The 16,804-nt window shown below is 39.4% G+C and overlaps 4 protein-coding genes across 6 annotated transcripts; 1 reads left to right on the top strand and 3 right to left on the bottom strand.

The window, feature by feature from the left end:
- Positions 1-3,535: 3,535 nt before the first annotated feature.
- Positions 3,536-5,890, top strand: LOC106410897 (protein phosphatase 2C 57). Its single transcript, XM_013851525.3, has 11 exons — positions 3,536-3,962; positions 4,033-4,161; positions 4,249-4,351; positions 4,441-4,551; positions 4,647-4,726; positions 4,811-4,864; positions 4,946-5,062; positions 5,159-5,213; positions 5,317-5,349; positions 5,427-5,473; positions 5,554-5,890. Exons 1-11 carry the CDS (start codon positions 3,631-3,633, stop codon positions 5,672-5,674), a joined length of 1,182 nt encoding a protein of 393 aa, XP_013706979.2. The 5' UTR covers positions 3,536-3,630; the 3' UTR covers positions 5,675-5,890.
- A 1,450-nt stretch (positions 5,891-7,340) lies between these two features.
- LOC106406972 (acyl-CoA-binding domain-containing protein 2-like) lies at positions 7,341-8,591 on the bottom strand. Its single transcript, XM_048763168.1, has 3 exons — positions 8,000-8,591; positions 7,718-7,820; positions 7,341-7,614 (listed from the first exon to the last, which is right to left on the bottom strand). Exons 1-3 carry the CDS (start codon positions 8,434-8,436, stop codon positions 7,513-7,515), a joined length of 642 nt encoding a protein of 213 aa, XP_048619125.1. The 5' UTR covers positions 8,437-8,591; the 3' UTR covers positions 7,341-7,512.
- Positions 8,592-8,846: 255 nt separating this feature from the next.
- On the bottom strand, positions 8,847-13,942 carry LOC106406971 (dehydrogenase/reductase SDR family member FEY). Of its 3 annotated transcripts, XR_007326317.1 has the most exons (11): positions 13,820-13,942; positions 13,527-13,562; positions 13,279-13,431; positions 12,380-12,884; positions 12,085-12,305; positions 11,869-11,994; positions 11,570-11,687; positions 11,083-11,287; positions 10,534-10,646; positions 9,796-10,427; positions 8,847-9,695 (listed from the first exon to the last, which is right to left on the bottom strand). XR_007326317.1 is itself a non-coding variant. In XM_048763169.1 (8 exons), the coding sequence occupies exons 4-8, from the start codon at positions 11,682-11,684 to the stop codon at positions 9,653-9,655; spliced, it is 501 nt and encodes a 166-aa protein (XP_048619126.1). In that variant the 5' UTR covers positions 11,685-11,687; positions 11,869-11,994; positions 12,085-12,305; positions 12,380-12,629; the 3' UTR covers positions 8,847-9,652. The 3 variants fall into 3 exon arrangements, 1 of the variants encoding a protein (XP_048619126.1); XR_007326316.1 differs by lacking the exon at positions 13,820-13,942 and having other exon boundaries at positions 13,527-13,775; XM_048763169.1 differs by lacking the exons at positions 13,279-13,431; positions 13,527-13,562; positions 13,820-13,942 and having other exon boundaries at positions 9,796-9,888; positions 11,083-11,219; positions 12,380-12,629.
- A 212-nt stretch (positions 13,943-14,154) lies between these two features.
- On the bottom strand, positions 14,155-15,988 carry LOC106407008 (outer mitochondrial transmembrane helix translocase). The gene is made up of 5 exons (XM_013847781.3): positions 15,616-15,988; positions 15,238-15,538; positions 14,999-15,157; positions 14,633-14,928; positions 14,155-14,557 (listed from the first exon to the last, which is right to left on the bottom strand). Exons 1-5 carry the CDS (start codon positions 15,811-15,813, stop codon positions 14,336-14,338), a joined length of 1,176 nt encoding a protein of 391 aa, XP_013703235.2. The 5' UTR covers positions 15,814-15,988; the 3' UTR covers positions 14,155-14,335.
- Between the last annotated feature and the right edge of the window lie 816 nt (positions 15,989-16,804).

The raw sequence follows: 16,804 nt of genomic DNA, 5'->3' as shown, positions 1-16,804 counted from the left end.
TAGTCCAATCATTTGGGTTTGGGTTTATGTCTGAAGCCTTAAGTAGCTCGAGAAGAGCTTCATTAACCTGAAGCCAAAGCAGCGAGGCAAAGCTCTTGATATCTGGTAAAGTTTTTGAGCTGCATACACATGCTCAGAGTTCATAATACTACTCAAGAAGATGCTCACAAAACATGATACTTGATTACAGTACATGCATTCCGTGAATGACTTATCTGATACGAGAAATCCAGCAGAAAGGATTACATCAATCTCTGCTTTTGTAAGTTTATGCAACCAACAAAGGCATTAACTTGGCCATCAAAACCGTAACTGGACTGCATTCCAGTTGCTTGATATCTCTTTCACATATTGCTAGCATTCTATATGTATATATATATATGTATCTCACAAGATTATAGATATTTATTCATTGACTTCTCACATTATATAAAAATCAGTACTATCCCCAATAACTCATATAATAGGTCTGTTCGTTTGCAAAATCATGTCAGCGGCCGCGTCAGTCGCCAAGGATCGATTAGAGTTAGGAAACCGGAGTTGCCGCTGCCGCTGTTATTTTTAGTGTCGTATCTGCCGGTTATTACTTGATGTAGCGACTGAAAAGGAAAATCTCTTTTTCTGCGACTGTGATGTATTTGCCGTGATAATAGTTAATATTTTGAACCGCTGCCGCTGTCGCTCACATTTATTAAACGAACAGGCCTAATATCTCCTGTCTTGTGTTGGTCCTATACGTTCGTCTAGGTAATATGGTAATACTCCCAGTCCGCCATCTTGCTTAGGTCTACACACATCTGCCCAAGAAACTCTAGCTTTCTTCCCATTTAGTTCTGGTCCAGACCACAGAAACGCAGAGCAGAGTTTTTCAACTTCTTTAATACAAGCGCTAGGGAGTCTGAAAGCCGCCATCCAGAAATTTGAGAGACTAATAATCACAGAGTTTATCAATTGCAATCTTCCTGCATATGATAAAATTCTGTTCTTCCAAGAGTTGATCCTTTTTCTGATTATCTCGATAAGAGGAAGAAAATCCAATACTGTCATACTCTTTGTCAACAGAGGAAGCCCAAGATAACGTACCGGAAGAGAACCAGTCCCAAATGGAAACTGATGTAGAATATCTTCTTTGTCTATCATTTTCGATAAGACATTCATACTGATCACAAAGAGATACGGTGACAAAGAACATCTCTGTCTCAATCTCTTGTACTCTGAAAATAACCTGCAAGCTCTCCATTTATTTGCACCGAGAATGAAGCAGTTGAGATGCATAATGTTATCCAATGTATAAACTTCTCCGGGAGCCCCATTGCTTTCAGAGTGTTAATCAGAAACGACCACTGAACTGAATCAAATGCTTTGGAGATGTCTATCTTCATGGCAAAACCCTAAACCCATTCACCACATTCATAGGCAATACAATGAATAGCATCTTCACAATACAAATTACCCATTTCAAGCAGTTTAATTTTGTCACTTAGTGGACTTTTTTTGTTAAGAAAACATTAAAAAATAGTTGCATAGGTTTAGGTGTTCTTTGTTATTCACACAAAATGATTAAACACATATACCATATAGATAACCATTTTTTGAGTAATTGATGAAAACGTTTGACGCTTACATTAAGTTGAAGATGCGCATAACAAAGCTCACCGCTATAGCAATTGCAATACCAAATAGGTGAAATGATATTAAACATGGAGCAAAAATCTTATTTCTGCTCCATACCTAGGTAGTCCACACTTAGTTGGATCCACTTGAAGAGAATCTCTTTCAACTTGTTCCTAAAGCAAACAATGGTCCCAACATGCTTCTTAAAGATCCGTAGTTGCAGAGTTATCAAAATAGATCAGAACATTTGTATATATGAATGAATGACATGCGGCATAAGACATGTATCTAAACTTTATGGATGAGTATATATTATTTTGAATTAAAATAGTAAAAAACCGTTACTAACTTTTTATGGATAAATATAGATGTATATGAATGTTTGAGGGTATAAAAATTGAACATATTGTTAAACTGAACATTTTTAGTTTATCGGTAATAATAGATTTTTGCATAAAATGAATAGGTTATGTATAAAAATTGAATTTTCACTGCCATATAAATTAGGTATTGATACACTAAAAATAAATCTCGCTACTGTTAAGTTAACAGTGTTGTATGTTTAGATTCAATTCAGAGGACCAGTTTACACTTTATCTTATTGATTCAACGCTAAGCTAAAACAAGATTTGGGGTTTGAATTTATGGTTTCGTGAGAAACAAGTAACAAGACTGATTAAAGAATGCAAATTTAACAAGAAGCCAGTCTGAGGTTATTTCATCGGGTGTCAATACTGAGCCAAACAATTATTCAAGCACGATTAAACACAATCTAGAACTCAGATCACTCAGGTAGAACAGCACATTGACGTGGAACTGCCCCCTATGCCACTCAATCTTGATACCTAAACTCTCGCTTAGAGCAAGATCGAGGGCAAGCGTTAGAGATCAAGTCCGATAATTTCACTAACACCCTAATATCTACTTTCGCTGATTAGGATTGCTAAGCTCATTCATACAGTATCGAGTCATCTTCTACGTGGTTAGCGAGTTGATTAGACCTAGGTTCAAGCATTAAATGATCAGATTAGTGCAAGCAGTAAGAATTGATATGAATGAATAACATAATGAATTGCTTATCTATGTTTAGCTCATGGGATCAACGCCCAAGAACCCTAGACAAGCTAGCCGACTACTCAGACATAACACAAGATATCAAAGACATGATTTCTGAATAATACTGCATATAAATAAAAAATAGAAATAAGAGGGTTTATGATGATCTTCTCTAGATGAGAGGTGGAGCCGTTTTCCATACAAGTCGCAAATTGTCAAAAACAAGTCTAGGTTTCTTGCTAAAAACTAGTGTACATAATAAAATAATCATACCGAACCGACGCTTTTATATGGAGGCACCATTAGGCTAGAGGGGAAGTGAGACGACTAGGGTAAACTTCCAAATTAACTTGGTGTTTATTTAAATGTGGGGAACAATCGCTCGGACTGTTCCTTGAGGGAAACAATCGTCAAACTGTTCTGTCTGGCTGTTCCGCGGAAAATCTTCCAAATATGGCATATTTTCTTCAAGCATCCTTCTCCGACTTTGCAACCTATTCCAGACCCGAAAAGAGTATATAAAAAACTACACAGACTCGATAGAGAACTATAAACGTTTGAAATATAATGATGTTAATAACACCGAATGTCAGATATAAATTGAACATATTGTTATATTTCAGGTTAGATTATGGCTGTTTTCCCTCACTTGAGCTATATACGTGGAAGATCGGACGTCTGATCAAGTTCAAATGCCAGCGAATCGGAGAGGAAACAGAAAACAAAAAAAATTCTCGAGTTTGATTAATGGTCAAACTCAAAGATAATTAATCCCACTTTCGGGCCATATCCATTAATCAAAAAGCCCATTACTGAAAAGTGGACCGTTAAGTCAGTTAAGACGCCTTTAGTTGACTTTCTTATCTTCAGAGATACTAAGAGGAGAATCCACTGCCACTCTTTTATACCATTTTTCTCTTTCCCTCCGAGTTAACTCGCTCTTGCCTGACTCACCGAGTCATGGCGCTTCTCAGGCCTCACCTTCATCGATTCCACTCCAACGCTCTCCACCAATCAGCCCCTCATATAAATCCAATCGTCGACGCCGGCGGTGGACTTGTCGTCTACCCGACGTATGGTCGCCGTCGTCGTCACCGTTGCTCCGCGATTGCGATCGACGCTCCGTCGTCTCTCGCGGGCGTGACGCCTATCCGGTGGGGGTACACGAGCGTTCAAGGGTTTAGGGAGGAGATGGAGGACGACATCGTCATCCGCTCGGAAGCTCTCGACAGCTTCTCCTTCGCCGCGGTTTTCGACGGCCACGCTGGATCCTCCTCTGTTAAGTTCCTCAGGTACTTCATGCAAAGATCAGTTTTTGGAACTGTGTTAGTGGTGATGGTGATGATGATGGTTTTTTAATAGGGAGGAGCTGTACAAGGGATGCGTTGAGGCGTTGCAAGTTGGATCTTTGTTGAAAGGTGGTGACTTTGGTGCGATCAAGGGAGCTTTGGTCGAGGCTTTTGAGAGCGTGGATCAGAGTTTGCTCAAATGGTGAAGCTTTCGTTTAAGGGTTTGATTTAATTTTGATTTGGGTGAAGTAAAGTTACATACTTTTTATGTATATGGTTTTGGATTTAGGCTAGAAACAAAAGGTGAAGAAGATGAGTCTGGTTCAACGGCTACTGTGATGCTCATTAGAAATGATGTTTCCTACTTTGCACATATTGGTGATTCTTGCGCTGTAAGTCTTCTTGGTTTAGTAGAAGTTGTGGACATTTGGTCAGTGAATCGTTGTAGTTTTTTTTTCATGTGGTTAATGGTTTGGAATAGGTCTTATCTCGATCTGGACAAATAGAGGAGTTGACTGATTCTCATCGTCCATATGGAAGCAGTAAGGCAGCTGTTCAGGAAATGAAAAGGATCAAAGATGCAGGTGGATGGGTGTGTCTTCCTCAATCTTTTTTCTATGGTTCTCAAATATCACTTACTGTGTGTAACTTGCTAAAACCGGTTTCTTTGCTCTTCATTCAAATCAGATTGTCAATGGAAGGATTTGCGGAGACATAGCTGTATCTCGTGCTTTCGGTGACATCCGATTCAAGACAAAGAAGCATGAGTTAGGATCTGTCTCTTTTCTTACAGTTGCTCTTCTTTTATAGATGCTACCTCATTGCTCACTATATATAGTTCATGAACACAGGATGTTGAAGAAGGGTGTCGATGAAGGAAGATGGTCCGAGAAGTTTGTATCCAGGTACTGAAATAATTGAAAGTTGTTTATAGTTTTGTCAAGTTTCTTCAGTGATTCCTCTCCTGATTTGATGGAATGTTGCAGAATCGAGTTTAAAGGGGACATGGTTGTCGCAACTCCGGATATCTACCAAGTACCTCTCACATCGGACGTGGAGTTCATTATTTTAGCTTCTGATGGATTATGGGACTACATGAAGAGGTTTCTTTTTTTCTTCACACTTCCCCCTTGCAATCATATGCTTTTATCAAGAAAAAGTACAGAGCTGACAGTGATCAAATGTTTTGGCTGGCGCAGCAAAGACGTGGTTAGTTTCGTAAGGGAACAGCTCCGAGAACATGGAAATGTCCAGGCAAGCTTTTCTTTTAATTCATGTCCTTACAAATTAGTTTCCAATAAATGAACATGGATATGGTTGAGTCTGAGCTAGTCTTTTATATGTTCCTCTGTAACAGCTTGCTTGTGAAGCTCTTGCTCAAGTTGCTTTGGTAAAATAACGAAAACCCCTCCTCTCAAGCTTTCTTTAATCAGGATCCCGAAACTGACATCTCTTTCATAATTTCAGGACCGGAGATCTGAGGACAACATCAGCATCATCATCGCTGATCTAGGGTGGGTCTTCCATACATGATTCATTTAAAAGGTCTTCCAATTCATAGACTCTTGACGTGTCTTGGTTTCGATGAAAACAGAAGAACAGAGTGGAAGAAGCTCCCGGTGCAGCGGCAAAACATGGTGGTTGAACTGGTTCAGGCGGCAGCCACTGTGGGTATAGTTACTGTTGGCATATGGATTACTTCTCTTCTCTCTTGAGTAAAATGGAACATCCAATCTCCTTCCTTCCTTAGTGTATATAAAACATGTAACTATGTCAAACTCTCTAGCCTTCTCTTAGAGATGGAGATTACCTCACAGTTGGTAACTCACCAAAGTACATGTAAAATCGTTGGAGTAAATGCTTAGTGTAAAGAAAAAAAAAACACTCCAACATAAAAGCAAATACTTATATGGACTATCAACTTCCGTTTATATCCCATTGGGACTCTGCTTTTTGAGAACGATCTGATGAGTGAGAAATGAGAACTGAGTTAAGCTATATTTATACCAAGAACTTAAATGTACTCTGCAGTCTAAAATTATTGGTGGGAGTTTTGTTCTTTTAATCTTTTCTATTTACCAACCTCCACAAGACATTTTTAAGTTTATATATTTGTAAAGTCAGAGTAGAAAGGTTGTGAGACGTAAATGTCATTCAATATAATTCATATCCAAATATATTTGAAAATTAAAAGTTAATCAAGTAGAGAAACGCATGGCTCATGCAACAGTTGATGGTTCTAAGTGTTTGCCCCCTTGACACTTTTTAGGCATATATAAGATGGGAACATTAGGTAGAGTTAGCATGCATTTTTATGGGCTAATTAGGTAGACTGACTTTTCAGAGTTTTATTTACAAATAAATAGGCGAAAATGTAAATAAATTGGATGTTATTTTGGTGAGTGTCTAATAGTGTAATACCCAAGCTGGCATGGGTAGAAACATCAATAGAATGAGCCTGGTCTCGTTTATGAGGAGAAAGGAGGACAGGACGATTATCATGGTGGCGGTTAGTACCGTGTAACCACCACCAGGGCCATTTTCTTGTATCCTAAGGCAGGGTTCTTTGGAGCGAAGATGAAAGGGGTACAAATTTCTTTGGTCATTAATTGATGTACTTGTCCCTATCACCATTTTTACCGCCAAAGTCGGTTACTCATTTCCTGAGAATCCAATAATGACAAGAAAAAAACCCTCTTTATACAGCAAAAGATTGTTGTAATATAAGAAAAACGAGAGATTTAAAAAGGACAAGACTTTGAAACGTCCAAGTGATTCACTGTTGGAAACGACATGGTAAGTGAGAGTCAAAAAAAAAAAGAAAAAAAAAGCTTATAAATAAGTCACTTCATCATATACAATGCGGCATCTCCGAGGTTAGTTAGGGGTTATTGGTTGTTGTATTTTAATGGATTTGAAAATCCGAACTAAATCTAGTGTTATTGGTTCTATGATTTTCAAATCTGTATTAAAATCATATGTTATTGGTTTAATGATTCATAAATTCTGTATCAAATCAAGTGTTATTCAATCGTACGGATTTACTAATATATTTAATTTTATAATGGATTTGAATGGATTTGTTTGGATTTTTTAGTTAAAAATACAAAGACTCAAATCCGAGGAAAACCTTCGGATTTGCATATTTTACTTGGATTTATAAATAATATATGGATTTCTAAATCAATCAAAATATATAAACCAATAGCACCTCCTTAGTCTGTCTGCTTCACTAGAAACTCGGCGATGGCTTCTCTGTCTACTTCTGCTTCTCTAGCAAACGCATGGATGGCATCAGTCTCTCAGGAAGAAACGCAAGGATTGGGACTAGTTTTTCATTCAGATAGACAGCAAACGAAAAAGAAAAAAAAAAGCTCCAAGTTCTTCCACTAGCTCGTCGTTGATAATATAGTAGCCAGTTCACTAAAAAAAAAAAGTTGTTGCAGCTATACGAGATGCTAAGTTAACATACTCTCTTAGTTTTAAATGAACCTTTAGATTTCACATATATGATCTGATCTAGACACTCAGAGAAAAGTAAAACAAGAGAACCTTACAACTCATTTTGGGATTCCTCTTCATAAACCAATGAGCTAAAAACTGTCCCAATGGTTCCTCCTGAGCTTGAGACTGCATCATTTCGACTTCCAGCTTTCTGGTACGCCACAACAAACCGAGCAGAGAAGATCAAACAAACAGTCCAGAAAAAGAAAAAAATAGAATGAAAATAAAAGAAGAGGAGGAAAAAAGGTTAATACCAGGCCACAGTCTAACCAAGTTGGATAAAGCTGAGTGACAATCTCAATATACTTCTCCATCGCTTCCTCAGTGGGCATAGCACCCAGTTTCCTCCATGCTTGCCTGAAAAGACAAGAAGATCAACTGAAACTCCCAATCAATGAAATTTCCGTCTCAATAAAACCACATCATCTCCAACACTTTCAAAAGGCAAACTAAGTGATAACATGATCAAGTAAAGCATCAAACTTCAGTCTCAAACCGATCAAAGAAGCTAATGGCAGAGAGAGAGAGAGGGATACCACTTGGCACGAGCAGTAAGTTTGAGAGCAGAAGGCTGAGGAGCAGTACAAGGCCCTTCCGTAGCGATCTTGTACAGCCCGTAAAGCTGCTTCTGGACATCACTAGGCACCTTCCGCGACAACCGATCTGCTGCGGCTGTAGTCACGAAGAGAGTAGCTGCGCTGAAAGCCTCGTCCAGTTCCGTGCTCTCTACGCCTTCCCAATCATCGTCTTCGCCTCTTGAGCTACCCTGCTCCGCCACGACCGAATCCGCCTCACCACCGACGGTAGAAGACTCGACGCGGCGCGAGTCAACCTCCGATTCCGGTTCGGGGTGGCGAGCAAGGAAGAGATTGTCTTCTTTAAAGGTGACGACGATGGAGATGAGCTTAGCCAAGAGGTAAGAAACAATTAAACCTAAGATCACAGACTGAGCAAGCTGAAGCCAATCACCCATTTTCTCAAGAAACAGAACTCGAATTTTTAAAAACCCTAAAGGAATCAAAACAGAGTCACGATTTAAGAAGGAACCCTAGACAAAAAAATGGAACAAACTTTTTGATTCATTAAACCAACAAACAAAACGACTTTTTTTTTTCTTCCTTATGTTAAAGACTTTTATTAACGACAACAGAAAAATAAACTTGACGACAGATCACAGAAGCGTCTAAATTAGGGAAGACGTGCATGGTGTTGTAAGACCATGATATAAAGGAAGGCTTGAATCATACGACACGTAAAAAAATAAAAATGTAAATGTAACCATAAGCATATAAAAAGGTAGACCATAACAAAAGACAAAACTCATACACCATATTAATTAAATCGTTCCATTCACTAACACTGCTTGCTTAAATGAGCATCTCATGAAGAGAGAAGAATCCAACTCATAATTAAGGTCTACATAGTGAGTGTGAATCACTTTCATGGAATACCCATTTAAGCAAGAAACATTATAAAGAGGAAGGTGAGGTAATACCACTTCTGTCCATGAGAGATGCTTTCACCGCTACAAATATTTATATGCGCAACGTGACTTGCACAAACTAGGGACACATTTACGGAAATACCCTCCACTCAAACAAGAAACTACTACCCACCACTCTTTAACTCAGTTCCGACAAATTTGAAGAAGACTTTGCTAGTAAGCCATGGAATGGCAGCTAAAGCGTGCCTTTTTAACCAACAATCAAACATTCTCACACCCTTTCTTTGTCCTTTTCTGAGCACACCACATGCCTGGGGTACTCAGTCCCCAGTGTACAGTAGATTACAAAATATTCAGCAACAAAAAATAGCTACTTCTCAGTACTTACCCTTTTGATCTGTAAGGGGGACATTCAACATGTGGACTTTTTGTTGTTGTTTTCTTGGACGACTATTCTTGCTGAGATCCATATCGGCATTGGACATTTTCCCCTTCTATGAGAGCTTCTCAACTGCACCGACAGGAAGACCCACCAACTCTAGTGTCTTTTCCCACACTCTATGTGCAGTTTCTGTGTTGTGTGCTTCTTCGGAAGGATTTGTAGGTCGGCAATCTTGGGAGATGAATGGGCAAACAGGCCAATCATCGGTTTTTAGTGTCTCCCAGTACTCTGGAATCTGAGGGTCTGTGGCTGAGAAGAGAGAACTTCTACAACCTTCTTGAGGTGAGAATATGAAATAAGGTATCACTGCGTAAAGAGCTTGAAAAATCCTGGGTAGATCCCTCGCCTATAAATAGAAAATGACTAGTTTATTAAATGAAATTCTGAGAAACAGAATGGGTGTACATCCTGCATTTGTAACTAAATGAAGTGAAGCTAACACTCACAACATTTGTAAGAACAACACCAGGGGATAGACATATGACGCTAACTCCTGTTTCCAGAGGCAGCTTTTTGAAAAGAATGCTACTAAACATAATCTGGAAAATAAAGGGAACCAAAGACTAAAGCCCTGTTCGTTTGGTTGTCGCAGGTTTCGGCGTCAGCGGCAGCATCAGCGGCGGCGGCGGCGGCAGCGTCAATGAGGACAGTTGTTGTTCGTTTCGCAGACGCTGACGCTGCCGCATACAAGGGCTGTTCGTTTGGTTGCCGCAGGTACCGGCGGCAGCGGCAGCGTCAACATTTTGCGTTAACTCTTGTTCGTTTCGTTGACGCAGGAAGCTGCGTCTGACGCCGCGTCCGAACGCCGCGTCCTGCGGCTGACGCCGATAAAACCTGCGGTCGTGATATAATATGCGGCAGCGTCAGCGTCTGCGAAACGAACAACAACTGTCTTCATTGACACTGCCGCTGCCGCTGACGCTGAAACCTGCGGCAACCAAACGAACAGGGCTTATATCGCGACCGCAGGTTTTGTCGGCGTCAGCCGCAGGACGCGGCTTCTTGCGTCAACGAAACGAACAAGAGTTGACGTAGAATGTTGACGCTGCCGCCGCCGCCATGCCGCCGCCGCCGGTACCTGCGGCAACCAAACGAACAGCCCTTAAGTCACCAGTTTCTGAAAATAGGCAAAAATTCCAAACACAAAAAAAGTTGCAGATGGAAATAAAATTAAAAATTATTACGGTAAGCTCATCTGGGCTAGCTTGCTGCTCGAGTATCCTACAACGCTCGAGTACTTGCGGCGACCAGAAACAACATTCATGTCATCCGGATCAACAAAACCAACACTATGCATCTACAAAAGTGAATCCGACGACACATTATCTTGCATGAAAAATAATCACCAAAAGATGATTAATATAAATTGTTTCAGCTTTCATACAAACAGCCATGCCACCCAGTTTCAGTGAAAGAAGCAATGATGAATGCAGGGGGTAGAATCTGGTCATTGTCGTTTATTTTGGGTCAAAACTTTCAGCAAGCGTGGGTCTATTTCTTTTATCTATACCAAGACTCTGTTCATATAATAACATGCATATTCAGCCACTTAGAGAGAACCTATATTATTCCTCAATATATTCTGCAATCAATTGACACGACCAGAGCTTTTCAAGTTACAAAATATACAAACAATTCACATATTTTTTTTCAACATCATTACCTAAAGAGCATAGAAAACTGGAGAACGGAGACTTGGAGCATGTAATGTTACTAGTGATCATAAAACTTACCACGGAATTCACATTGATGATTCGGCTAGGTGAACCTCGGATTAGAGACGGCAAAAGGAGTACTGAAAGAAGAGCTGGAGCTAAATGGTTTACTTGCATGTGCTGCTCGTATCCATCCTCTGAGAATTTCTGCGCCTCTACCCAAATTAGAGAGTATAGCATTTAAGTTGATTTTTTTCCTCAACACATACTGCAGAAAATGTATCTACAATCATTTAAGAAAGAAATCCGTCAGACAGTTCCATAAACCGGCAATAAGAGTAGTCTTGCTCTAGACAACATTCGTAACTATAACTCATAAGAGTTTAGGTTTGAAATCAACGCTACACATGCCAGTTCTCACTAATTGGGTCCTTCCATCAAGTTAGAATATTGATGATGATGAATGAAGCATTAGTGATCTTCAGAGCATATCAAACAGATGGTGAAAATCCAAGAAGGAAACAAACGGGAGAGAAAGTAGCTAAAAGGGGGTAATAAAACCAACCTCCCATAGCAAAGATGCCAGCATTGTTAATCAGAACATGCAAAGGTCCCAAACGAGCGTTCCAAGCATCAGCGAATCTCGCAACCGAATCCAATGAAAGAAGATCAAGTTCCATTGCCTTTACAAAAAAAAGAAAAAAGGAACACAGAGGATCTTAATTACATGTAACAAAACTAATACTCTTGTCTAATAACTAATACACATTATTGACTATTTCCAGTCTCAATAGCCACAAACTATAATTTATTCATCATTATAATAAGAGAGAATCCATATAGGAGATGATAAGAAGAGTGTACCTCGACATTACATTAAGTGGGAGACCTTTGCCAGACCACTCGTTCTGCCATTGCTGAATCAGCTCCTGAGCTGCCTTTGTGTTTCTCACGGCCATCACAACATGTGCACCAGCTTCCGCAAGCTGCCTGCGAACAAAGAAGCAAAGGCATCAGCAATAATCCCTAGTCTACACAAAATTAAACTCGCGATTTGATTGACGGGGAAAGAGGATAAACCTAGCGGTCTGACGGCCAATGCCGCTGGTGGAGCCAGTGACAACGCAAGTGAGGAGGGAGAGGGTTGAGCAAATGAGAGGCGGTGATCCTCTGGAAGAGAATCTCTCCGAAGACGCTGCTCCATCCTCTCACCCACTCCATCCATCCCAAACTCTCCTTCTTCTTAGAGGAAGCTTTTTCGTCACTCATCTTCTTTTTCGAGATAGAGAGAGTTAGTAGATCTACGACGTTGTTATATACACAATAGTGAGTAAAGACAAAAAGTGTATTTTTCATTAAATTAAAATAAAATAACCTCGAATCGTGGAAGGGATCATTGGCCGGCGAGATTTTCTGACCCACACAGATTTTTTTATAAGGAGTAACAAACTTTCTTTCTCAAGTGACTCTGCTCATGGTTGATGGACTCATCATATACAATAATATGTCAGCTTTTCATTTATTTAAACACAAGAGACTGACATGATTAACAACACAGAGTGAGAGAGAGACAATGAACTGAGAAATGGATGATGATGATGATGAAATCCATAAAGACTGGAATCTGACGTAGCCAAATTATTCTTTCACTACCAATCCTCCTCCTTGACAATCTTAGCTTTTTCGAAAATGAACTTGCCCTCCTTGTACTTTTGCGAGGCCTCGTAGGCTCTCTCGTACTTCCAGCCCAAGGGTTCATTGCAGTCAGCACAAGATATGTCAGCCACGGTGTGGAGACCTGTTAGGAGATACCTGTCTTCTTTAGCGCCTAACACGACGTTCATTGCGTGGGAGAAGAGGAAGGCTCTCCCGGTTCTTCCCTATTAATCGAGAAACATGGTATTAGAAATTCAACTGAAAATGGTATTCAGGATCGAGAAACACAAATGCTAAGAGGCATCTCTCAGACATAACTAGTCTTGTTGTTTATTACAATTTGAATCAAAACGCTACTTCTTTGGTTTTGTCCCAAGGATCAATCAGTCTCCAAGTTTTGATTTGACTCTAACACCAACAAACAGGTAGGAAAAATGCATTCTTGATCAGAGTAGTATTGATAAAAGACTAAAGCCAAGGACTTTCCTAAAATTTGAAATCATAGGCAGATCCTCAGAGCTGCAGCTTAGTCTTAGTGTGATTCTCTACATCTACCATAAGGGACACAAGCAAGCAAGCAAGCAATCACAAAAGGAAAATGATGAAGCAGATTCTCACCTGAAAAGCCTTGGAGATGATATCATCGTGAAGCCCTACATGATTCCTGCAGTTGCAGCAACTATACAGCCTTGGACCAATTGACTGAGCCATTTTCTCAAACACTTTCAGTGCGTTGGTCAACTGCTCCAGATAGATCAAGCAAGTTCTCACCTTTTCACAAGAAATCGAATTTAAAAAAGAAACCAGCCCCACTGTGGAAACAAGAAATTAGAATTTGTAACAGACAAGGGAAGATCAAGAGAAACCTTTCTGGAATCTGTAAGTTCACCAAACTCCAATGTCTGAAGAAAATAAAGGATAAGAAGAACAGTGAGCAGGTTGTTAGCGTGCAGGACTGAAGATTCCAATTTCCACACGGTTTTACCTCAAATTTGTCAATTAACAAATAGAAGTGACAAGAGACCAAACTATATATACTATCCTAGACACACAAGGAATATAAAAATATACATTAAATATTATATTCGGTAGATATTCCCGGATTAAAAAATGGAGAATAGTCAGACGAAAAGGAGTCGATGATTTTGAGGGATCTTACTAGGGTTTAAAAGGAGTCGGATGAAAGTTTTGATCTTTATTGTTCTCTCTGATCTGATCAAGCAGTTCTTGCCTTTGGGTTTTGCTTTTATCACTTGAAAATGAAGAAAGAAGCAAATGAGTAATGAAAAGGTGAGTGAGACACACTTGTCTCTCCATATTTTTTAATTACTTTTCATTTACTTATTTTTAACATTCATTTACATTACTAAATACTATAGTAAGAAAAATAAATATTAAAGTTCTGAAATCTCTCATAATAATAACGTTGCTTATATAGGAACAGCTTGGTGGTTATTGGAAGTGAAGGAAGAGTTGACACTTAACATAACATTATGATGAACAAGAGAGATTCAATAATAAGATCAAAGCCTCTTGGTAAACAGCCAAAAGCAATTATAAAGCATTCTATAAAGCACTATTACAGAACAGAGTGAAACTGTTGCAAAAGCTCTAAAACTTTACCATTTAAAACCAGAACATTTTTTATAAAAAAAAAGTTGATCCGGAATTTCATTCAGGAATCTTCTTCCGGTTCACGCTGCCATGAACCCTGAGAATCTGACTGAAGGTTAATGAACTGAGACACTAGTAGCTTCGAGATTCCACTTATCGCTGCTTGGACCTCATCTGGCTCCCTTGAGACTCTCAGCCCAGAGTACTCCCCTGCTGCTACTTGCGTCTTCTTTGACGTAGCTAGAACTTTCTCCAAATCAAGCTGTGATAATGGCCTAGGGACCTGCAAACTCACAACATCAATTAATACTTTAACAAGGATGCAACAACATTCAACATTATGTTACTTAAAACTTACAGGACATGGTCTCCCTTTTCTCTCTTCCTCTAGTACTTCTCTGATAGGGAAGTACGCTGCTTTCTTGCAGAGCTCAAAGATGTCTGATCCTGTATACCCTTGGCATAAACGAGCCACGTGATCAAAGTCGATATCAGGCTCCACCCTCTCTCCTTTCAATGTCACTTTCAATATCTCAGCTCTCTCCTTACGATCAGGCATTCCAATCTCAAACGCCTGAGGGAGACGCCTCAGTATCGCTTCATCAAGCTCTGACGGTCTGTTAGTTGCAGCAAGAACCATAACCCTCGCATTCGCTACAAAGCAAACCATTAGCTAGGCTGCACTAGTCTAAAGTAAGCTGAAAGGTAAAAGGATTAAACTTACGATCAGTGGAGAATCCATCCCATAAAGCCATAAACTCAGTCTTCATATTCGCCATTGCTTCATGATCCGTTGAACGGCGCTGACCAAGAAAGCTGTCAACCTCATCGATAAAAATGATAGCAGGCTGGAGTTTAGACGCCAAGCTAAACACAGCAGCAACTGAAAAAGGAACAAAACAGAATCATTTAACATAAGAAACTTTATCAACAGAACCAAAGAACAAGCCTTAGTAGTCTTACCAAGCTTCTGAGCATCACCAAACCACTTGCTCATCAGATTAGAAACCCTAACGTTAATAAAAACAGCTCCTGATTCTTTAGCAATAGCCTTAGCAAGCATTGTCTTCCCAGTACCAGGAGGACCGTAGAGCAAGACACCCTTCTGAGGTCCAAGCAGCTTCCCATAAGCAAAAAGCTCAGGTCTTTTCAAGGGTAAGATCACAAGCTCGTACAAGGACTGCTTAATGGTCTCTAATCCACCGATAGAGCCGAACTCCACATCAATGTGGTCTGGGTTTATCACATCACACGCTATTACATCCTGTTTTACAATAACAAGACACAAGTGAGCATAACTCTAAGCTCAATTAATAGAAAAAGATTGAAAATCGAAACGACCTCGTATGGATTGGTGTGGATGAGAGGACGACCGAGACGCTTGGAGATTTCTTTCTTATTCTCTAGAGCTTTCTTGGACGCCTCGCGATTAGGGTCGAGATGTTTGAGCCCGGCGAATAGAACTAAGCAGCTGAGAGCAGCGCTCGCCGCGTAGAGTATGAGTTCTTGCAAGATCTTTGTCTCCGAGGAGCCGCCCATTTCTCTTTCCAAAGAGGCAACCTTTCTTTTTTTGATTTCAGAGGATCTTATATAAAGAATTAAAGAATCCCGAAGAGATTTAGGTTTGTAAGATGATATGTTTGCAGAACACGGTGGGAGTCTTGCTCTTCTTGCGGACGACGACAGAGTTTGTGTTTGTCTATTGGGTTCTCGAATGCTTGAGGATGTGAAATTACTGATACTGCCCCTCGGTTGCACCGTCGTTAATTCGTTAACCGGATTGGTCAAGAAGGATCCTTAATGACCTCTAGTTGGGCCGTAGAAATAATTAATTAACACTTAAGCTTGGCAACTAAGTAAGAAAACAAAGGTGATTCCGGTGAAGACGATGTGCATGTTTTATCCATCCTAAGAAGTAAGAAGAAACATAGCTTTGGACTAAGGGTGGGCGTTCAGGTACCCATTCGGGTTTCGGATTTTCGGAATTAAAGATTTCAGTCTCATTGGGGTATTTTTAAATTTCGATTCGGATTCGGTCCAGATCTTTACGGATTCGGAACCCATTTAAATCATTTTAGATTTTTAAAATTTTATTATATATTTTAAAATGAGAAATTTCCTTAGATAGCCATTTTTAGTTTATTTTCACAAAAATAGACTTCAAATAAAAAAAATGACCAAAACAAGTTTTATTAAAGGGTAAATATGTATTTATATCTAAGGGTTAACTAATCTAGACTTACGGTTTAGAGTTAAGGGGTGGGGTTTTGGGGATAACTGGATAAAGTTTCAAATTTTCAAAAAAAAAAAAAAATATTAAAATTTTCAAAATAAAAAGGTGCTATTTTGGTCATTTTATTTATTTAGTGCTATTTTTGTGACTAAAGCTTAAAAATGTCTATTTGAGAGAATTGTCCTTTTAAAATTCTCAAAATCTATAAACAAAATAATATATTATATATGATTTTGAATAACATATGTCAAAATACCTAAACTTAACTTATAAATTGGTTTGGTTTGAATATTTGGA

The sequence above is a fragment of the Brassica napus genome, chromosome C7, assembly GCF_020379485.1.
Source record: "Brassica napus cultivar Da-Ae chromosome C7, Da-Ae, whole genome shotgun sequence".
Taxonomy (NCBI): Eukaryota; Viridiplantae; Streptophyta; class Magnoliopsida; order Brassicales; family Brassicaceae; genus Brassica; species Brassica napus.
This window is presented reverse-complemented; position numbering and strand designations above follow the sequence as displayed.

Excerpts from the sequence above, each read along its gene's own strand:
- LOC106407008 (XM_013847781.3), bottom strand. The coding sequence starts at position 15,813 with ATGGGCGGCTCCTCGGAGACAAAGATCTTGCAAGAACTCATACTCTAC. Across the intron at positions 14,929-14,998 it reads GGATGGATTCTCCACTGATC|CGAATGCGAGGGTTATGGTT; the intron begins GTAAGTTTAATC and ends TTTGCTTTGTAG. Across the intron at positions 14,558-14,632 it reads GAAAAGGGAGACCATGTCCT|GTCCCTAGGCCATTATCACA; the intron begins GTAAGTTTTAAG and ends GTGAGTTTGCAG.
- LOC106406972 (XM_048763168.1), bottom strand. The coding sequence starts at position 8,436 with ATGGGTGATTGGCTTCAGCTTGCTCAGTCTGTGATCTTAGGTTTAATT. Across the intron at positions 7,821-7,999 it reads CTTACTGCTCGTGCCAAGTG|GCAAGCATGGAGGAAACTGG; the intron begins GTATCCCTCTCT and ends TTGTCTTTTCAG. Across the intron at positions 7,615-7,717 it reads CTTGGTTAGACTGTGGCCTG|AAAGCTGGAAGTCGAAATGA; the intron begins GTATTAACCTTT and ends GTGGCGTACCAG.
- LOC106406971 (XM_048763169.1), bottom strand. The coding sequence starts at position 11,684 with ATGGAACTTGATCTTCTTTCATTGGATTCGGTTGCGAGATTCGCTGAT. Across the intron at positions 10,647-11,082 it reads TCATCAATGTGAATTCCGTG|ATGCATAGTGTTGGTTTTGT; the intron begins GTAAGTTTTATG and ends TCACTTTTGTAG. Across the intron at positions 9,696-9,795 it reads GTGTTGTTCTTACAAATGTT|GCGAGGGATCTACCCAGGAT; the intron begins GTGAGTGTTAGC and ends TTCTATTTATAG.
- LOC106410897 (XM_013851525.3), top strand. The coding sequence starts at position 3,631 with ATGGCGCTTCTCAGGCCTCACCTTCATCGATTCCACTCCAACGCTCTC. Across the intron at positions 4,727-4,810 it reads TTCAAGACAAAGAAGCATGA|GATGTTGAAGAAGGGTGTCG; the intron begins GTTAGGATCTGT and ends TCATGAACACAG. Across the intron at positions 5,350-5,426 it reads CTCTTGCTCAAGTTGCTTTG|GACCGGAGATCTGAGGACAA; the intron begins GTAAAATAACGA and ends TCATAATTTCAG.